Source organism: Amphiura filiformis, chromosome 9 (assembly GCF_039555335.1).
Source record: "Amphiura filiformis chromosome 9, Afil_fr2py, whole genome shotgun sequence".
NCBI classification, from domain to species: Eukaryota; Metazoa; Echinodermata; class Ophiuroidea; order Amphilepidida; family Amphiuridae; genus Amphiura; species Amphiura filiformis.
Window position 1 is genome coordinate 4533280 of NC_092636.1, and position 20180 is coordinate 4553459.

At 36.4% G+C, this 20180-nt stretch overlaps 1 protein-coding gene across 1 annotated transcript in view; it reads left to right on the top strand.

Moving 5' to 3' along the window:
• The window catches only part of LOC140160534 (uncharacterized), a 37757-nt gene extending 18482 nt beyond the window's left edge, over positions 1–19275 (top strand). The window contains exons 4-6 of the mRNA XM_072183773.1: positions 157–414; positions 6822–6910; positions 17203–19275. Of these exons, the coding sequence (XP_072039874.1) occupies positions 157–414; positions 6822–6910; positions 17203–18796 (1941 nt within the window). The 3' untranslated portion in view covers positions 18797–19275. The remainder of the gene's footprint in view (positions 1–156; positions 415–6821; positions 6911–17202) is intronic.
• Positions 19276–20180: the final 905 nt, after the last annotated feature.

A 20180-nucleotide genomic window follows, 5' to 3' on the forward strand; every position in this document is an offset into this window, starting at 1 on the left:
GACTGGCGACTCATGTTTCACTAGATAGTCAATCAGTACAAGAAATTATAATGAAAAAAATGCATTATGGGAAGTGTAAGATATCTTCTCTGTGCCACAGGTTATTATGTAAAAAGTTTCCCATGGTAATGTTATGTTATTGTTCATTTTATGTAGGATGAAATTGAAAGACTCGGCAATGAAGTGGAGACCCTTAAAACTCAGAAAGGTGATCTTGAAAGGCAGTTATCCCAAGCTCAGCAGGCTGTGCCATCAACCTCCTCCTCAGCTGTTTCTCCATCATGCAAAGGGATGAAATTGAAAGGCAAAGAAGTGAAAGATAATGTGGATGTGATGCTGGTCCTCACATCAAAGCTGAAAGAAGCTACTGAAACTTACGAGAAGGTGAAACGAGACATGGATAAAATGAAAGAGGTAATTTGGAGTTGGCTTAAGCTGGGCTGGGAAAAATGTGAAGGGGTATGGGTTACATTAAGATGCTCGTTATAGACAAAATAAGTCTATTATGCATCAAAAACCCTGTTCTACAAGCCTGGCCAACCAGTATTTTGCATTTTATTTTTTTAAATAGCTGTTTTTGGGTGAAGTGTGTTGATTTTTGATTGATATATTTCCAAATTTTTCAAGCTTTTTAGGGTCATTTAACCAATTCCAGAAAAAAAATTAAAACGAAATATCTCACAGACCCTCCTTGGTCTGCAAGGCTTATATTAAGCAGTCGCCCAGGCTTTTTTACCCCATTGTTGCCAAGTTTTGGCTCCTGGTGTGTCCAATATTTTACACTACAAACTGTAGTATCAGGAACCATCTTTGGGACCAGGAGCTCATTTTAGCTCCTGGTCCTGGCATACTTAATATAAGACCTGTTGGTCTGACGGCCCATAGAACAGGGTGTGTTTTGATTTTTTTTGTCGTCTTAGCCATGAAAAAATTTCAAACATTCTAAATCAGTAGCTATCTGTGCTGTGTTCAGATAGGCATAACAATTGTGTCCGCATGATAGTTTTGGTCACTGAAACCCTGACTCATCCCAAATCATAGCCACACACCAGAAAAAGATATACCAGAATTAATGATTAGTCAAGTCCATGACCAATCCCACACGGTCTATGGCTAGAATACTTCGGTCAAACTTCTATGCATTAATATTGATGCTGAGTGCAGCACTGGTGTAATGAGGATCATGTTTGATAGAACACTGATTCTGAAAACATGGGTCAAATTATTGACCCAGGTCAAGTGTCTGAATGTTGGCTGTGCAGAAATAACATTCAAGTGTAGTCATAAATAATTGTCATGATACAAAACTCTGATTTTGACTGCATTTGGAATTAAGCTGAAGTGCTGAACCATCAATTCTATGTCACATGCTGGAATCTCAAATTTTCATGGGGAATACAGCGCAGCTACACAGTCAGAACCCGGCATGAAACTTTTAAATTTTCAAACCCTTAAATTTTCAGCCTCCATGTAGACACAACTTGTGTAATACTTTGCTGTAAGATTTACAGTTTCCTTTGATAGTATCTTATAAAACTTGTCGACTTTAGGATAATGTATCACAAGAAAAATTTCCCGATATAACACATTAACCTTTGTATTGGCAAATCCTATTAATCCCCTAATCCAGGAAGAATAAATGTATGGGAAAAGTCCCTTTTTCCATTACCAGCTAATCCCCGTGACAATCACATTTGTCATGGCTAGAATGGTGTTTGAAAGAGATTTATACTGAAAATGTGTTTTTTAGCCTACGTTTGAATGTCACATCTCCCCGTGTCAGTTTTGTGTTCATAGCACACCATGAATTATTGAGTGTTTGGTGGTTAATGACTAAATGTCCAGTGGGTAAATGGATTGGGATATTCCAGTAGCAATCCATACACCCTCTGTGGAAGACATGACCTTAATCTCCCACATAGGGGGTTTAGATTTTAAATGGAGTCACCCATTCAGGTAACAGACATGCCAACTAGTACGGTTTCACCGTATTTTGTACGGTAAAACTTGAAAAATACGGTGGTACGGTCACCCCCAAAAAAATATGGTATTCCAGAATTTTGACCAAAATAATAAAATGTTGTGTCTTAAAAAGATAAACAGCTGCAAGATTAGACTACCGACTGAATTACTGGTATCATTTAACCACATTCTTGGTCTGTTAAAATGGTTGCCTACATCGTTTTTCTCTCGACTTTCGATGACGATGACGCATGCACATTAAAAAATATTATTTCATTGGCCTACAAGATGCTTTCCGAAATAATTTTCTTCTGACTTGCAGATTTTTCATGGCCATTAATATTTTTTATTAACCACCTAATGCTATGTCTTCTGAAGGTATTTAGTTAACTATTTAGCTCTATTGGTGCAAAAGAATAAGCATACAAGGTTTCCCACCTCCTTTTACTTCCGACTTTCGCACCATGCATGCACATTAAAGGAATATTTAATAGGCGTACAACTACAAGATGCTTTCCAAAATAATTTTCTTCTGACTTGCAGATTTTTCATGCACATTAATATTTTTTATTAACCACCTAATGCTATGTCTTCTGAAGGTATTTAGTTAACTATTTATCTCTATTGGTGCAAAACAATAAGCATACAAGAAGGTTTCCCACCTCCTTTTACTTCCGACTTTCGCACCATGTATGCACATTAAAGAAATATTTAATAGGCCTACAAGATGCTTTCCGAAATAATATTCTTCTGACTTGAGATTTTTCATGCACATTAATATTTTTTATTAACCACCTAATGCTATGTCTTCTGAAGGTATTTAGTTAACTATTTAGCTCTATTGGTGCAAAAGAATAAGCATACAAGAAGGTTTCCCACCTCCTTTTACTTCCGACTTTCGCACCATGCATGCACATTAAAGAAATATTTAATAGGCCTACAAGATGGTTTCAGAAATAATTTTCTCCTGACTTGCGGATTTGTCATGCACATTAATATTTTTTCTTAAGCATCTTCATCTAACTGCTACACATGCTATGTCTTCTGGAGGTTTTTAGTTAATTATTTAGGTCTGCAAAAGAATAAGCCTGCAAGATGCTTTCCGACTTCGTTTTCTCAATGGTGCACCAGTGGCACATTAATATTTTTAAAATTGTTCTTTAACCATGCATAGACAACTGCTATAGCAGAGTATAGGCCTACCCAGTACAGTCTTCTAATTGACATTGACATTAAACTGTTTAATTTTTTTTTTTTTGAAAACATGAACAAAACCCGATGTTAGGCCTACCGACGGATACTATAATGATGATGATGATGATGATGATCAATGATTTTCTGAACTTGAAAGTTTTAACAAAGCATGCTTCTATTTAGGTCTGCAAAAGAATAAGCCTGCAAGATGCTTTCTGACTTCGTTTTCTCAATGGTGCACCAGTGGCACATTAATATTTTTAAAAGTGTTCTTTAACCATGCATAGACAACTGCTATAGGCCTACCCAGTACAGTCTTCTAATTGACATTGACATTAAACTGTTTAATTTTTTTTTGAAAACATGAACAAAACCCGATGTTAGGCCTACCGACGGATACTATAATGATGATGATGATGATGATGATGATGATGATGATGATGATGATGATGATGATCAATGATTTTCTGAACTTGAAAGTTTTAACAAAGCATGCTTCTATACATTAGAAGTAACAAAACCCAATGTTTCCAGAAATATATCAGTTTGTTTTGTCTACATACTTTATCCAATTTCGTGAGGTCAAAGGTCACATACAAGGTCAAAGGTCGACTGAGGTCACCAAATCTTTTAATAATTAATTTTTAACTGTGCAGCACATATCCAGAAATCAGCTTGATCAGTCATGTGATTAAGGAAATATGACGACTTTAAGATGGCCGCTTTCCATGTAAAGTATAGCAAAGTAGCATTTTCAATGAGTGATAACTCGTAAAGGAAGCATCTTTCTGCATTGCTTGATTACTTTGATGGAATGGTTCTTTGGTATTGCCAAATTTGATTGCAAATTCATAAAGCGGGCCCCTGGACCCCCTCTGTTACGTGCTCGGTCGCACAAGTGCTCCCTTGCAATTAAATGTTCCACTTTTAGGGTTTCTGGGGTTGGCAAGTACATATTTAAAAAATACGGTTTTAGGGTGCAAAATACGGATTTTTGGTCTTCTGAGTACGGAAATCTGCATTTCAAAGTTGGCATGTCTGAGGTAACCCCATTTGAAATTCACACTCCCTATGTGAGCGGTTAAAGTCGTGTCTTCCACAGGGGGTGTATGGATTTCAAATGGAATAGCCCGTTGATGAGTCAAAGATAAACCCTAAAAGTTAATTTTATTACCAGATATCTACAGGTATGTTTGTGTGTGTGTATGTTTGCTGCTCGTAGATACCTGTGTGCATGGTCCTCATTTGAAGGCAAACATGTGGGGGTGTGCTTGATGTGTCTGTTCCTTGTGTGTGTGTGGGGGGGGTGCACATGGATGGATGTGTATGTGGAAATGACATACCGTGTGGGGAATGTGTATGTCATGTAACATCCTTGTAGAGACCTCCTTCCTTGTTGAGACATTTTCAATACCCCATTCACACAACACGCTTGGTACAGCCCTACTGGCTCAGTCTGATGGCTGTCATAAAAAGTGAACCAAAATGACATTTAACCATGATGCAAGTGACCACTGTGTCCTTTGTGGAGATACCTACAGATATGTTTGTGTATGTATGTGTCATCATAGTTACTGCACTATCTGTGGTGTCATTTACCTTAATGCCTATTCCAGGCTTGTTGACATTTAGGTCTTTTGTGTGAATGGTTATCTTAAATTTATATTACGGTATTTCTGTATGTGGTTTTTAGAGTTTTAAAAATCCACAGATTTATATCTACCGCATGCTTTACAGAAAGCTGTTGAACATGTTGGCCCAAGACACACCTTATATACCATTTAACATCATTTAGAAAGTCAGTTAACAGGTGCAGTATCCTAAATGAGGTACAAAAGTACATAATTTACCAAAACCATAACACATTCATTCTCCACTGTCCAAACCTGCAGGAATTGTAATGCTTCACAGAGATCTTAGCCATGCTGGCTATCATTTGACTGTATGATTAGTGTGAGGTACATATAGCCTCAGTGGCAGTTGAGATTGGATTAAGCACTTAATTTCTCTTGACCCAAAGGCTGACAGTAAAATTGTCAACTTGATTGTTGGGAGTGGCCTTCTTTTCCTTGTTCTTTGTCTTCAAATCTGTTTCTCACTTCTCTTTCCATACAGGCGAATATGCTTATATAGGCTTTTTAGCCTGGCTTGAGCATTTTGTTTGAGTCTGGTCCCATCAGGACCCAAACATGTCTCCACACGGAGCGACCGTTTAAACAAACAAACAAACAAACAAACATGGCTGTATATGAACATTGCAGTTAGATTGTAATTTTTAATTATCCCATAACTCCTGCCCCATTACACCTGGATGGGTTAGGTATCGTGCCTTGCCCATGCACATAACACATTGGTGCTGCATACATGAGCGTCAATCCCGGGGGGACAGGGTAAACATGCCCCCTACCTTTTGGCAAAATGGCCCATTTTTTATTCTTTCCAGCCACTTTTGACACTTCAGGCCGAATGTCCCCCCCCCCCACACACACACCCCCACATTTCAAGCTGGATTGGCGCTTATTGCTGCAGAAATTAGAACCAACAACCTCAAGCTACATTGATTATATGTTAGGCACCGGAGTTTCGCGCGATCGCGCAAAAAGCGCAAAAAATCACGATTTTGGGGGTCCATCGCGATTTTGGTAGTCCATCATGAATTTTGAGAATTTTGCCAAACACACTACTTTTCAATGTAAATTCACCAATAAACAAACACAAACTGATAATAAATAGTTTTCATGCAAAATCGCCAAACCCGCATAAGATAAAATTCCATTTGATGCAGGCCCAGCGCCTGTTTACGTGAGTCCAGACCAGCACAATATCCTCCCCGGAAGCCCTTCCGTGATATGCAAATGTCCGATTTTTTCCATGACGTGTTACCATGTGTGGTAGTTAATTCTTTACATCGATCGTATGTAAGAGTGACGTCATTAATCATCGGCATAATTGATTGAGCGAAGAAGGGTAGGATATAAGTCACAGAGCGCATTACGAGATACGAATCAGTTCATGACAAAAACAACATTTGGACGCCAAAAAAGTACAGTTATGCATTAAAATGTTTATTGTACAGTACAGTAGTAGCTTTTCACATAAAATTTGCATTGTTCACATAATGTATCAACTTCATGGAGAGAAAAACATCGGACTAGCACGTGTGAAATAGGTGCAGAATTCGGCATACTTGATTTACTTCGAATTGCGTGTGACATTTTGCGCATTTTGCCGTTTTAAATCGCGCGAAACTCCGGTGCCTATTATATGTTGAAGCCTTTACCACTGTGTCCTCATATATGTGACCCAATCTGATCCACTCAGGCCAGAAGTTAAGAAATTTTTTAATTACGTTTCTACCATTACTAACTTGCTCAGTACATACACTTACTGATGTTCAATCCCCAGGTCTCTTGAATACTTGGTTGCAAAGTTATGAACCTTTTATATGTCCATTTTCTTATATTTTTTACTGTTTTTCTCCTCACTTTTTGCCTATATCTCAGTTTCATTATTGCCAACTTTAGCCTGATTGGACCAGATCTGGTCACATATTATGTACAACATTTTCTTGTGGTTATTTCACCTAAAACAAATTTAACAAATCTAACCTTTTGCTAGTTTCATACTGATAACATAATAGCTACTTGTAATTCTTCTCTGTTCAGGTAAATCTTCGGCTAAGAGATGAGAACGCTTCCCTCCTCAGAGAGACCGGCCGATTAAAGCAGCTCGTTGCATCTAGGTCTCCACACAAGTAAGTTGAAAGTTAATGGCTGTTTTATTTAGGTGTTGACTTAATTAAGAAAACTAATTGACATTACCGCTTCTGTAATGACAGTATAACAAGGTAATGCTCTAAGGAAAAAAGCTGGAAAGAATGCCTGGAAATCTGTAAATGTAGAGCCTCTGCCCTTATTAATGCTCTAATTAATGACCCCCCCTCGATGAATGCCCCATCTTTTTTCAAAGAAATATTGACCGAAATGCAGAAATGTCCATGCCATAGCATTAAAGCATGGTAAGAAAGCTTAAAACTGGATTGAGTTTCCATCCAATTCATCGCTACATTACACATTATAAGTACATGTGGTAGAATGAACATATGTTTAAAAGAACATTCTTGCATTGAAAATGCTCATCTAATTCCATACTATTTTCTGATGTGGCCCCAATTTGTATTTCAAATCGGAAGTTGTATTTTTCATTGAATATTCAATACTTCTAATATTTAAGCCTCCCTTTCGAAAATGTGGGTGTGTATTTAGAAAGAATACGGTATTTTTAAAAGTGTTTTGCTTTTGAAAAAGCAATAAAATAAAAGGGACAGTGATAGTTTTCATGCCTTCATGTCAAATATCAGATGTTGTATTTATCAGATTAAAATCTGATAAAGACAACATCATGATATATCATGATTTCAATTATTTTGCATGTTTAGACCATCTTAATTTAATAGTTCATATCAAAGCTCTCACACGCATTTGTAAAATCTTTTTTTTTTTTCAAATCCTCCACATTAAAAGTCTCACGCCTGACATCGCCAGACGCCAAAATAGCCTAAATCAGAATCTCAATCAAATTCTTCATCTTGACCACAGTGAAACCTCCTTGAGAGATGAAAAGGTGGTGTGTTCTTGTCAAAAAGCTCGTCCCACAGATATAAAAAAATTGAAGTAAAAAATGAAAAAAAAATAAACCGCATTCCGCATTACGTTTTTTTTAACTTGGGAAGGGCTTTGAGACAAACTATTAAATTAAGATGGTCTTATTAGCAAAAAATTTATTTTTGCTTCTTAGTGCATAAAATACAAAAATGTGATGTTTTAGGGTGTGTTTGTTAGGAGTTTAGGAACTTTTGATGCAAGAAGGTCATTTGAGGTCAGCTTGTAAGTATATTGAAAATGCAAGAAAGATCTCACATGAACAGTTGAAATTCAATTGCAACCGTATGTACTTGGTCATAGCTTCAAACCCACATCTTTCTGGAAAATCTGGTTTTTTTTAGACAAATCTTTTAAATGAAGCTGAATATATTGGCATTACAGTACCAAATTATTTCAGGATTTAGGATGTAATATGTGACCCGCTCCCACAAAACCAGACATAAGTTACTAATTTTGAAAATTGAGTTTTTTATGTCATCATTTAGTATAGGTCTTCAGCTTTCATTTGTTACCAAAATTATGTTTCTGGGACATGTGGTCCTCATTCTACGGTCTTTCAATGGGAAGGGGGAAGCGACACATGAAGAAAAGGCAAATGCAAGAAAAATGGCTTTAAAGTTACATGTTTAAGGACTTGGTTTGGCTCAGAAAATGCTAGATTTGGGTGCTTTAGATGTAAAAGAATATTTTGTTTTCAATGGTAGGTTAAAGTAAACATATTATGGAATCAAAAAATAATAAAAACTGAAAAACAAAATCTGCAAGGTTTTTCATCGCTTTCCTAACTTTGACCCGTCGTATCTCAAAATGGCTGTGTGCGACTTATGGCGGGTTTCGTCAGAGCGGGTCACATATGTGCTTTATGATATTAAATTTTGGGAATATATGTTATAGACAATCACACGTGCCGTGTTTTTACAAAGCTTCAAGGAGTAATGCTGCCACGCTTGTCTATGGATGATGAATGCGTTGCTTGAAATTTGCATTTCTTCACACATATGAGCAGCAAGTGTTGGCAAACAGTTTATCTTCCCCCCAGTTCCGTACTGCACATTTGATGCATTAGTCAATCATGAATGAACCATATCCAAATAAATGAACAATTTGTTAATAATTCAGGTTTATTATGTCTATAACAAAAAAAAATACCACTTTGAATAAATTGCCAGGGAAAAATAGCACTAACCACCTAGCTGTGTGATGTTGGCTCGCTCATTAAGCACAACTTTTAGTGTTTAATATTTCAACAGTTGTTATGTGTGTATAGCAGGTTTGTTAAGCATGCACCATTGAATTATGGTGTTCAATAAACGACTACAAAAAGTCTCTTTAAAATTTTATTCCTTCCTTGTCGCTTTTGCAGTGGCTAATAAATAAATTAACCGGTTGCCATAGAGCCAGTAACGTTTGAAGACTATATAGAACCCTTTGGAATTGGGTGTGTTAGTCGCAACACGTATACTCCATTGTGTTTCTACCTCAACTGAAAATCCTCGCTACTTTACATAAACTTACTTGTTGTATAATTACAATACTCTCACACACAAGTTCATTTTCTCTACAAAACAATATTACAATATTGACATTTGTCCTCTGGTATGTGTATCACATACAACTCAATAGTCAGAGCTGTTCATCTATAGCCTTAGTGGTCGGAATATGACCGTCATACTCGATGTAAATTTGTTTAGGAGACATTGTATCACAAGAAAAAGAAGAAGAAAAAAAGGTGGGAAAAGAAAGGACATGTGAGTGATGAAAGTAGCTGCTGGCTAAGATAACAAAAAAGTGTGGAAGAAATATCACACTCCGTAGAGGGTGTAAAGAATAGCACTTAAAAATTTAACTAACCACGGGTTACAATGAGAGTTAGGGGTATTGGTGAAACTGACAGGCAAATCTGTGGAAGAAATCTCCCTCACAGTGCCGTATGAATATTTTAAGTGTTTATCTATCACCCGAGTCTTAAATGTCATTAAGTAGTAATGAACCTTTGCTGGGATAGACTGTACGCTTTGCCGAAATGGGTGTTTTTAAAATTCTACAAACTGTTTTGTATTAATTCATTTTGCATGAAAGTTGGGGCTGTTGTGTTTTATTAAGTAATTGTTGTGTTGGGAGTGTATTACTAGCAGACTTTCAGCATTGCTTTTTATTCGCCTTTGATGTGGTAGTGTTGTTAGTTTCAGATTTAAAAATTCAGATTAGAGAATTATTGTTAACTTCTAAAATCACTATTTTGTAAAGAATTTTGAATTTCACTCAGTATTGTCACATTCTTATTATACCTTGAAAAGAGGATTTTCGTCTTTATCCACCAAGAAATTGCTTTTCGATGGGGAAAAAAGAATGAAATAATTGCAAATTTGAGCAAGATAAGATAAGATGGGTTTTCTTTCATTTGGTTGTTAGAAATAATGGAATGTATGAGATGGTTGGGAAAAACTGACGGTATCTTATTTTACCCTGAAGGAAGACAGAACCTGTTTACAATCCTATGGTACATATATCATCCCTGAAGCAACACTTACAGTATCACTAGCATCAAATTGCAACAATTGTTGTAAACTTTCTCAACAAATATTGATCAAATAAAGTTGTGAGAAGTTTACTTTTATCGCTAACTATGATCATTATTTAAAAGTGGCAAATTATGTTGTACAAGTTCTGAGTTATACTTATAGAGCTTTTGTGATATGGAAGACTTCCTCAGTAACTGGTAATCTAGCTGAGTGAATTCTTTGCAGTAGCTGATCCTGTACATGACTTAGTGAATCAGCTATTCCACTTGAAATTCATACACCCCCTATTGAAGACATGACCTTAATCTCCTACACAGGGATGTTGATTTCAAATGGAGTCACTCATTCAGGTACCCCCATTTGAAATTCACACACCCTGTGTGGGAGATTAAAGTCATGTCTTCAATAGGGGGTGTATGAATTTCAAGTGGAATAGCCCATAGGGGTTTCATAGGGGTTTATGTATTTCATCTAGAATAGCCCAATGTGTACGTTTGTTGGAGTTGGTAATGTACCTTTGCAACAAGGCTTATATTAACCAGGCACCCAGGCTTTTTTTACCCCATGGTTGCCAAGTTTTGGCTCCTGGTGTGTCCAATATTTTACATGACAAACTATAGGACCAGGAGCCATCTTTGGGACCAGAAGCTCATTTTAGCTCCTGGTCCAGGCATACTTAATATAAGCCCTGCTTTGCAATAACCTCTGATTCAAAATAAAACAGCACATCCTTGTTCATGTAAAAGAAGAATATAAGTCCCCCCTCCCCCCGAAAGTGACTGACACGACCGGATGCTAATAGAGGGTATGCAATACGACGTCACTCATAACAGAGTCATCCTCATTTAAATAAAATTCTGTCCTCCATAAGGTACCACGAGAAAATTCGCATGATAATACAATAAAACGTGTGGATAGGTATGAATTGTTGTGGAATCGATCTAGAGACCTGTCCCTCTGTCATCTTAAGTTATCTTAGAACTGTCCTCCAGCATGGCTGCCATTTCAATTGTTATACCGTTCTGGTTGGTTTATTGCATACACTCTATTGGGTTGAATACAGTACTTGTATGTGGTACTTGTATATTATTATGTACATTACAAGAGTGCTTAATTATTACCTTTTTGTCAAAATCCATGTAAAGCACACACACTACTTATCATAAAACGAACCTCCCTAACATCTAACATTTTTCATCAACAGCTAATAAATTATATACTTTTACACTATGGCAAACATAATCATCTAAAAAAACATCAAAATCAATCTTTATTGGTATTCATTTTTCATGAAATTATGAAATGAGATTAAAGGGTGAAATCACAGGCAGCATTTAGCAGTGTCATGTAATGTTCATATTTGATATAGATGTAAAAATTAATGAAAAAAGTTTTTATTTGAAAATTGCCTGTTTTCTATAGACTGTGTTATAATCCCACATTGTTTGATGTGAAAGTGTTTTTTTCCATGGAAAGCTTGATAGGTTTAATAATTTGTCTCCCGCAGACTAGTTGTATGTGTTGTTTTTTTCACCAAAGTGCAAATTCATTTATTGATATTTTCCTTTTTATCATGCATTTTATTTTATGACATTGTCGGTATGTAATGCTGAGAATTCCTCCTCATAGATCCACCTGTTTAACCAGAACTAAGAAATTAACATTACTTCTTGCTGTGCATTAATTCTGCCTCCTACCCGCCATCGCTCAATACCCAACCCACAACCAAATTAACCTTTAAAACAAAGATGCTGGTTGTATAGCAGTGGTTTAAGTCAAAAAGTATAGTAAAGGGTAGAGAAACTAACTAATTGATTTTTAGCATGGATGAAAGGTTAATGATAAAACAGAGTCATTTACGAGATGCCTGTATAGTTGGCTATCAAGGCCCATCATATCCATTTCAGTATATAGCAAGTCTCATTTAAGTGTCTCTGAAGCATGCAGCAATTCAATTACTTCTGGTATTTGCTCGTGAATAGGAATATTATTCTGCTCACTGACTATTAATTATTCACTGTATAACACACACGTAAATATGACTGACTGGGAAAGTGATTATTAAATAGAACTTGATGTGTTTGGTCATTACCGTGGAGTGGGTGCTTGCCGAAGAAGTCACTCAGTGAATACAGGGAAGACTTTTTAGTTGTTCCACAGCTGGTGTATGTCACACTTGAGTATCACATTAAGAGAGGGTAAAAGGAGGGTCTTCTGAATAGCCAGTGGCCACATTAGTGTTTTAAGATTATTATGTGGTTATGGTTATGCATCTGTCAAGTGATGTCCTGGCCCCTGGGTACCCAGGGCTGGATTTTTAAAATGTTAAACTCCCCGGCTAACTCTCAGCCAAGTCCCAGACTGACAGGGCATTATTTGTGCGTAAAACCCTGGACAAGCTGTGACCCCTTGTTCGCCGTTCAATGCTGTAAACCTTTGCCTTGGCTCAAGTCTCTGCCCAAATTTCAAGCTCTTTGGACTTGGTCAACTCCCTGAACAAGGCTTAGCCATGTCTGGCCCTACAGGGACAAAATTTGTGTCAACTCCCCATCCAAATGTTGTCAACTTCCCGGCCATCTCCGGGTTCCCAGGGTGGCAGGGTCCCAATTGACAAGTGCATAATTACTTCAAAAAGAAGTTTGATTTGCACAAACATAATTATTGGGATTTTCAACTATCAAATTAAGATTGGAGGGTAATCTAATCCACATCGTTAAAAAGCAAAAAGAATCTAATATGACTAATTTCTGATTGCATTCTAACCACGATTCAACCCCTAACTCCAACCCAAACCCTTTCTCTTCCTAACCCTGACCATGAAATTGTCCCCCTTGATGTTTTGCATGAACTTGTGGTTAGGATATGTTTAAAAGACGAATGCATTAATAAGGGCTATAACTAAGGTGACATAAAAATTGTTTTCTTTTTTTTCTCTTATTCTTTGTCATCAACATTGTCCTACTCTTCTTTTTCTACCTCTTCCTTCTCTTCCCCATCTTCATTCCCCTCTTCCTCTTTTTCTTCTTGTTCTTTGTACTTATCATTTTCTTATCTTCTATACTTTATTTTATAGTGCACACGATTCCACCCTTCTGAGCGCTGCACAAAGAAACAAAAAAAACCATTTGATTTACAACATAACTTGCATAAACATAAAATGTGACCGTACAGACCAGCAGTGAGCCGTAAATGTCCTCAATTGTATTCTGAGTTACAGTGTAAAATGGGCATGAAGGTCATATTCATAGGTATTTCAATTTGGTGCTACGTGTATCTCATTAAATGAGGTACACGTAGCACCCAATTGAGGTACCTATGAATACGACCTTCATGCCCATTTTACACTGTAACTCAGAATACAATTGAGGACATTTACGGCTCATTCATGCTGTACGGTCACAAATGAACATTTGATGGGAAATACGGTACTACAAAAGGTCATAATGCTTTACGCATAACAACTTTTTCAACAGACTAAGCAGATTTGAGTTCAGAAGGCAACTCATTCCATGAGCATGGAAAAGCTATAACAAAAGACCTAAATTTGACACTATAATGTAATACACCCTTTTTGTTTGTTATATATTCTTTATATATTCCTTGTATTCCACTCCATATTCATCTTCATTTTCTTTCCATTATTTATTCATATGTAGATAACTTTAGTTAGTTGGTCATTTGTGTCGAAATTAAATTAAAAGTGCAAACAAACAAGTGAGGGCAAGCTTTTTTTTTACTTACAATATAAATATATATAGATATATATATATCAGCAAGTAACAACAAGTTTGTTCTGTTAATTTAATTTATTCTTAATTAACATCACCTGTAATTTCCAATCATTTACCTGTATTAAAATTTCAATGTTCCTCATTAACTCATTGATGCCTTACACATATATAGTCAATTTATGTCCAATCTTGGCCTGCATTAGTTTGCATGATAGCTCACCCTTGCTGCCAAATTGTGGTTAATATATAATGAAACTCAAGTTCAGACTCTTCAACAAATTGAACTTTAATGATGTTTAGCTTTATTAATTTTTTACAACATAGCCAATAATCGAGCAATAATCAGCCAAAATCAAATTCATGGTTTACTGATTTAGTAATAGACACAACAAAGGCATACCATGTAGTCGCTTGTCTCATTTGTGTGTGTAGATGAAATTCTTACACTATAAAAGGTGATCAAAGCTTCTTTACCATGAATAAATAACAGAAATTGGTTTAATATAATATTTATTAGCTTCATACATTTTTTTATTAGCTTGTTTGTGGTTGAGTGATACAGTCTACAAATAAGGCCAGGAAAAAATAGTTGGCACACTTGGGTCAAAATTTTCAAATGAGTAGAGTACAATATCATAACTCAGCAGTTCAGTTGTTTCCCTATCATAAAATTCAGTGTTAGAGGAGGCTTCAATCCACCTCTTAGGCAAGTGAGGTGGCAGGAGCCATATTTTTTCCAGTTTTAGCCATTTAATTAAACAATTGAAGTGTATTTCTAAATATGAATACATTGATCTTATAGGATATTAGTCAAGGAAGCCAATAATTGCATTCCTATTTCCATCGGGCATGCGGTTGTTGAGTTAAGGCTAATATTATATCAAAATGACAGTTGTGGTCGTTCTCCCCAAGAAAAATCATGCACATGGGGTGGAAATGAGACCCCTTATAAGACTTGGGATCTCCTTTATATAACCCATACTATTCCTCTTGTTTGTTAGCTTTATTTGTCTCAATATTTGGGTGCAATGAATGTTTAGGCTGTGCTCCCCTCCAACTCGCCTTAATAGACTAGGACTTGGTGTAGACTCAGACTTAGTCAGATTTGGTTTGACTTGGACTCCAGCAAACTCGGACTTGCATGTAGATGGGACTCAGACTACATAGACTCAATCCAATACTGATAGAAATCAATAGTTTTGCAAGTTGTACTATGTAGCTCTATGTTTAGGACACTCTGTAAAGTGTTTGTAATAGTAATAACACAAAATAATATTGAGAGTCTTATCTAAGGTGGTATCATAAAAATATGTTTCTATTGACATCTGTCAGAAATAACATGCTTTTCCTTTTTTGTTCTTTATCATTAAGTTAGACATTTTATTTTCTAGTAAAGTTTGAAGTATTAAAACTTATAGTGTAATATATTTTATATAATGTCATTGAAAAAAAAACAAGTTTCTTCTTAAACTTTTGTTTTTAACAGACTACAGTATCAGTTTTCTTGCTGCAAGTGATGTTCATGCAAGCTAAAACATGATACCATGTTGAAATAAAAGTATCTGAACAAAGAATGTTACTCATATTCCGAGGCTGAAAAATGAGGCTCCGTCATCGATGAGACACATTTTTATCGCATCACCTGAGCAGTCTCATGACCTTGCTGTCTATATTTAGGTTAAGCGATAGGATAGCTTCTCTCCACTTCAGCATATGTTTACATTTGACATCAACTCGTGCGATTTTCCTGATTAAAGATTAATTAATTGACAGATTTCACATTCTTCTGAGTGTACACTGTGAATAGTAAATGAACATTGCTAGTAGGTGTTGGTGTAGAGTATTATTCCTTAGTGGCATAATTGATATAGACCCAATAATGATTTGTCATACCCTACCAGTTTTCTATACTGATAACACAGGGATTCCTAAATTATGTACGATATTTTGGTGTGAGGCAAAAGACTGGCTTGTATATTTTATGAAGTGTTTACACGTCCCTAAACTTCTCCCTGTTCTTTTGTAGCCAATATATGTGTAATCGATAGTGTACTATTGTGAGGCACAGGTAATGCCTTAAGCTGGCACTGTAGCAGGCTTTTTTTTCTTTTCTATTTTCCTGAATTGATCAATATCTATGTTAAGTTAATAATATTAAATATATAGACCAGAGATCAATATGAGACAGTTTTAGGGTTAATGGAATGCAACAATACACATGAAAAACAAACATGATTTTTTTCAAATGCGTATTATTCGGATCTGTTTACTTACTGTAAATGTTATTCTGTTATTACGACCAACAATTATTTCATCAATTTATGCATTTAAGCACTATTGTGTAAATTAAGGGTAGGTAAAAAGACCTGAATAATAGGCCTTTGAACAAAATCATGTTTAGAGGTAGATTTGTGATGATAAAAGTTTTTATTTTGAGACCATTTCATTTGGATTGTCATAAGCAAAAATATGATTTTGATACTTATAATGGTATCTCTTTAAGGTGTACAGGTTGGGCAAAAAAAGGTGTGTCTCAAACCTGTGCCCTGTACAGTGAAAGTCATCCTAGTGCAAAGCCCTATGCAATGATGGGCCTTTTTACATGGGTTTTTGTTCATTATTAAAAAAAGTGGCAGTCTGACAGCAACGAACAAGAAAAACACTCTTTAAAAAAATGAACAAAATACCGCTAGCACTTAGCTTGTTTTTCTAAACAAAAAAACATAACACATAGCATTTTTGCAAAATGTTTCAGAGACATCTTTTTTGGGGGGCCTTATATATGATACCATGACTTTTGATGCTAGTGGTATTAGATACGCTGTACATGTAGTCCCTTTTTACTGCTAAATGTAGTCCCCTATGTTTTTGTATGACCCTGCTACTAATAATCAACACCCAGACTGGAGGCCAGAAAAAGTGAAGGTGTACATTTTGTACCAACATTTGACATATTTCTTGACTTACAATATAAGTGCCAAAACTTACACTTCTATGACTGCAATAAGACTCAGTTTTTGTGATCTTGAATACCCTGCTGTTGAGGACATATAGTATAAACAGGGTACTGTGAAGCTGATGTAAAATCTTGTAACATTTCCTCTTTTTCTTTTCTCTTTATCATTACAGATATGAAAGATATGCCATGTCAGCCCAAGCATCCAAAATTGACCAATGTGAGCGGGAGATCAAGGCACTGAAGAGAGCTTTGGATCGCAGTGATATCTACGTAGAAGAATTGGAAAACAAAAACGCTGCATACAAGAACAAGTATGGAGATATCCAAGTGGAGCCCAATGAGGATGAGTCGGTAGTGTCTGAGGATCTAAGTAGATCAGAATCGGCCGATTTAGGTGCATCCGCCAGAGAATCTGCTAGAGCAGGAGCAACACCTGGGATAGAGGGCGCTGGTTGTGCTAACATAGTAACACAGAATCGCAGATTGAGTACCGGGAAAGCTGTCAGAGTCAAACGAGAAGAGGTGGATTACGAAGATGATGATGACGAAGATGATAAGACAGATGGAGGAGAGAGTTCATTCCAACTTGAAAAACCAAGCCCAATAACACCAGCATCTTGCCTGAGACGTCTTACTCTTGATTCAAACACCAAATCATCTTCTCCTACTTCCTCAAGTACAAGTACAGCAAGCAGCTCAGGGTCAGGCTCAAGCCCCGCCTCAAGCTTGCGTTCCTGTACACGACAGCTCAATTTTGGTTCTCAAAGTAAAGCAAGCGCATCTCCACAAGAGGTCTGCATTGTAAAGTCTGAACCAAGTGCTATTTTGGAGATGCCTAACTTTTATCCCAATACTCTGGAGGACACACCTGACAATTTAGATACAACTTTAAGTAATTTAGATTATTCCATTACCCCAGAATTTGAGGCTTGTACTAAACTCTTAAAAGCTGCAGAAGAAAGGGTTCACCAGAGAAGACAAAATAGTTTGGAGGATATTAACTCCCAGGAATATCTACTAGGACTTCAACCAGGTAGTTCAACAAGTCAACCATCAGTGAAACTTGTTGATTACAAATCATCTTACATCCTTGCTGATTGTGATCCTACTTTTCAGTTTAACCCTGTACTTGTGTCTCAGGCATCTGCCTCAAATTCAACCAGTGGACTCACATTTGACACACTACAAAGCACTCAAAGACCACCATCGGCACCTGCAGCATCAACTCTCATCAACCCCACTAATTCATCAGCAATTTTATCATCATATTCAACGATGCCTTCAGTCACGTCCACTACACGGCCAAAGTCGGCGCCGTTAAACATTTCCCATGGTGCGTCCATTCAAATGGTTCAACAGCAACCTCACATCAATACATCATCTCTTCAGAATTTGTCGTCCACGTTGGTGCCTGTTATCGGCAATCCTCTTCAAGGACACAATACCTCAGCATATCTTCCGATTCCACAGACATGCAGCAGTACTACGTACCAGATATCAAGCGGTACTAGTTACTCGAGTTCAACTCAACAACAAATCAGGAATATATCTACTGCTTCTTCTTCTTCCAGTATGCCTAGTTACTCCAGTCAGTCACAATCGGATCAAGATCTAAGACCTAGAGGAGCGGCAAAGCAACAGAAGACAGTGTATGTGCTATCCGGTAGTCGCATTGCACCACTAGGCGATAGACGAAAGCGTAGTTCTAATGCAGAAAGAGGTCAACACCTTACATCAAGCCCATCGAAGACACAAAAATTTTGAATCAAATTTTAGGTATAATTATTCCATCTTGTCTATCTGTTGTGTATGCTATGGTATGTTTAGAATGAAACATACATAGTCCATTTATAAAAATTTGTAATTAGTTGATGTTTTAATGGGATATACATAGGGTAATTTTGCCAGCATGATAGACTTCAATTTTTATATTCTTGAATGAAAACCGAACAGAGCTTTTCAAACCAAATGTTCCACAAGTTCATTTCAAAGAGAAAAATGAACAGAATAATTCTGGTATACCCTGCTCACAAGTATAACCCTAACTCTAATCCTAACCCTAAACCCTAACCCTAAGACGCAGGGTGTGCAGGGTAAACCAGAATTGTACCTAAAACACAGGTACAAAGGGTAAACCAGAATTGTACCAGATGAACAGTATCCATGAAAGAATTGCCTGTGCATGATGGCAGCTCATTACTAAATGCACATCAGAATAAATGACACATGGGCAATTTTTTTCAGGGTGCTCTTATTTGAATAGGTCAGGTCTTAAAGGGGCATTTCGTGATCCACAGCCTCATCCCCCACTTTTCCCAAAAAAGTTGAGATTTTTACACCACTGGATACCTCTGGCTACATAATGTTTATGTACCAAATATTTCTTGCAGATTAATTCGTTTAGCAAAAATATCGCAAATTTGAATTTCGTTCTGGTGCACCAGAACGAAATTACAACACATTGTCTATGGAGCAGTGTAATACACATAATCATGCATAACTCGCAAACGCAAAATCGGAATCAACTGAAATTTTGGAAATAAGCTTTTTTTGTGGATATCTACTGAAAAATGTCATAAAAAGAGGATTCTAGGATCACGAAATCCTCCTTTAAGTTTGTTGAAATTAAATGATCATATATCCCTTTAATATTACAAGTGAAGATTTAGATGTTTAATAGTTTAAAATGAAATTAAAAATGAATATAATTCTAGCAATTTTGTATATATATACAAAGGTTTGATTAATAGTCTGGGATAATAGCTCCTACATGTCAGACTGATTTGAAAACAATTTATCTTAATGTGATCCCAAATTGACTCACTCAGTAATTGACTATGGAAGCTTCTTGTTAGACATGCTAAATTTTACATGATATCATTTTAAATTTAAATTGTTGGATTACCTACAATAATTGGCCTAAATAATCATTTTGTATGAGTTAACCCTCTTAACTCATACATGTAAGAATGTGATTCTTACGTACAAGTGTTAGTCCATTTTTCTCACAAGTAAAGTTGGCAGTACTAATATATCTAACCTTTTTCTCCATATCTGAAGGTCTATATATATTTCTATATATTATGTGCATAAAATGAGAGCACTGTTAGATGGAAGCGTAATTCAAATGATTTATAGATGTTCAATG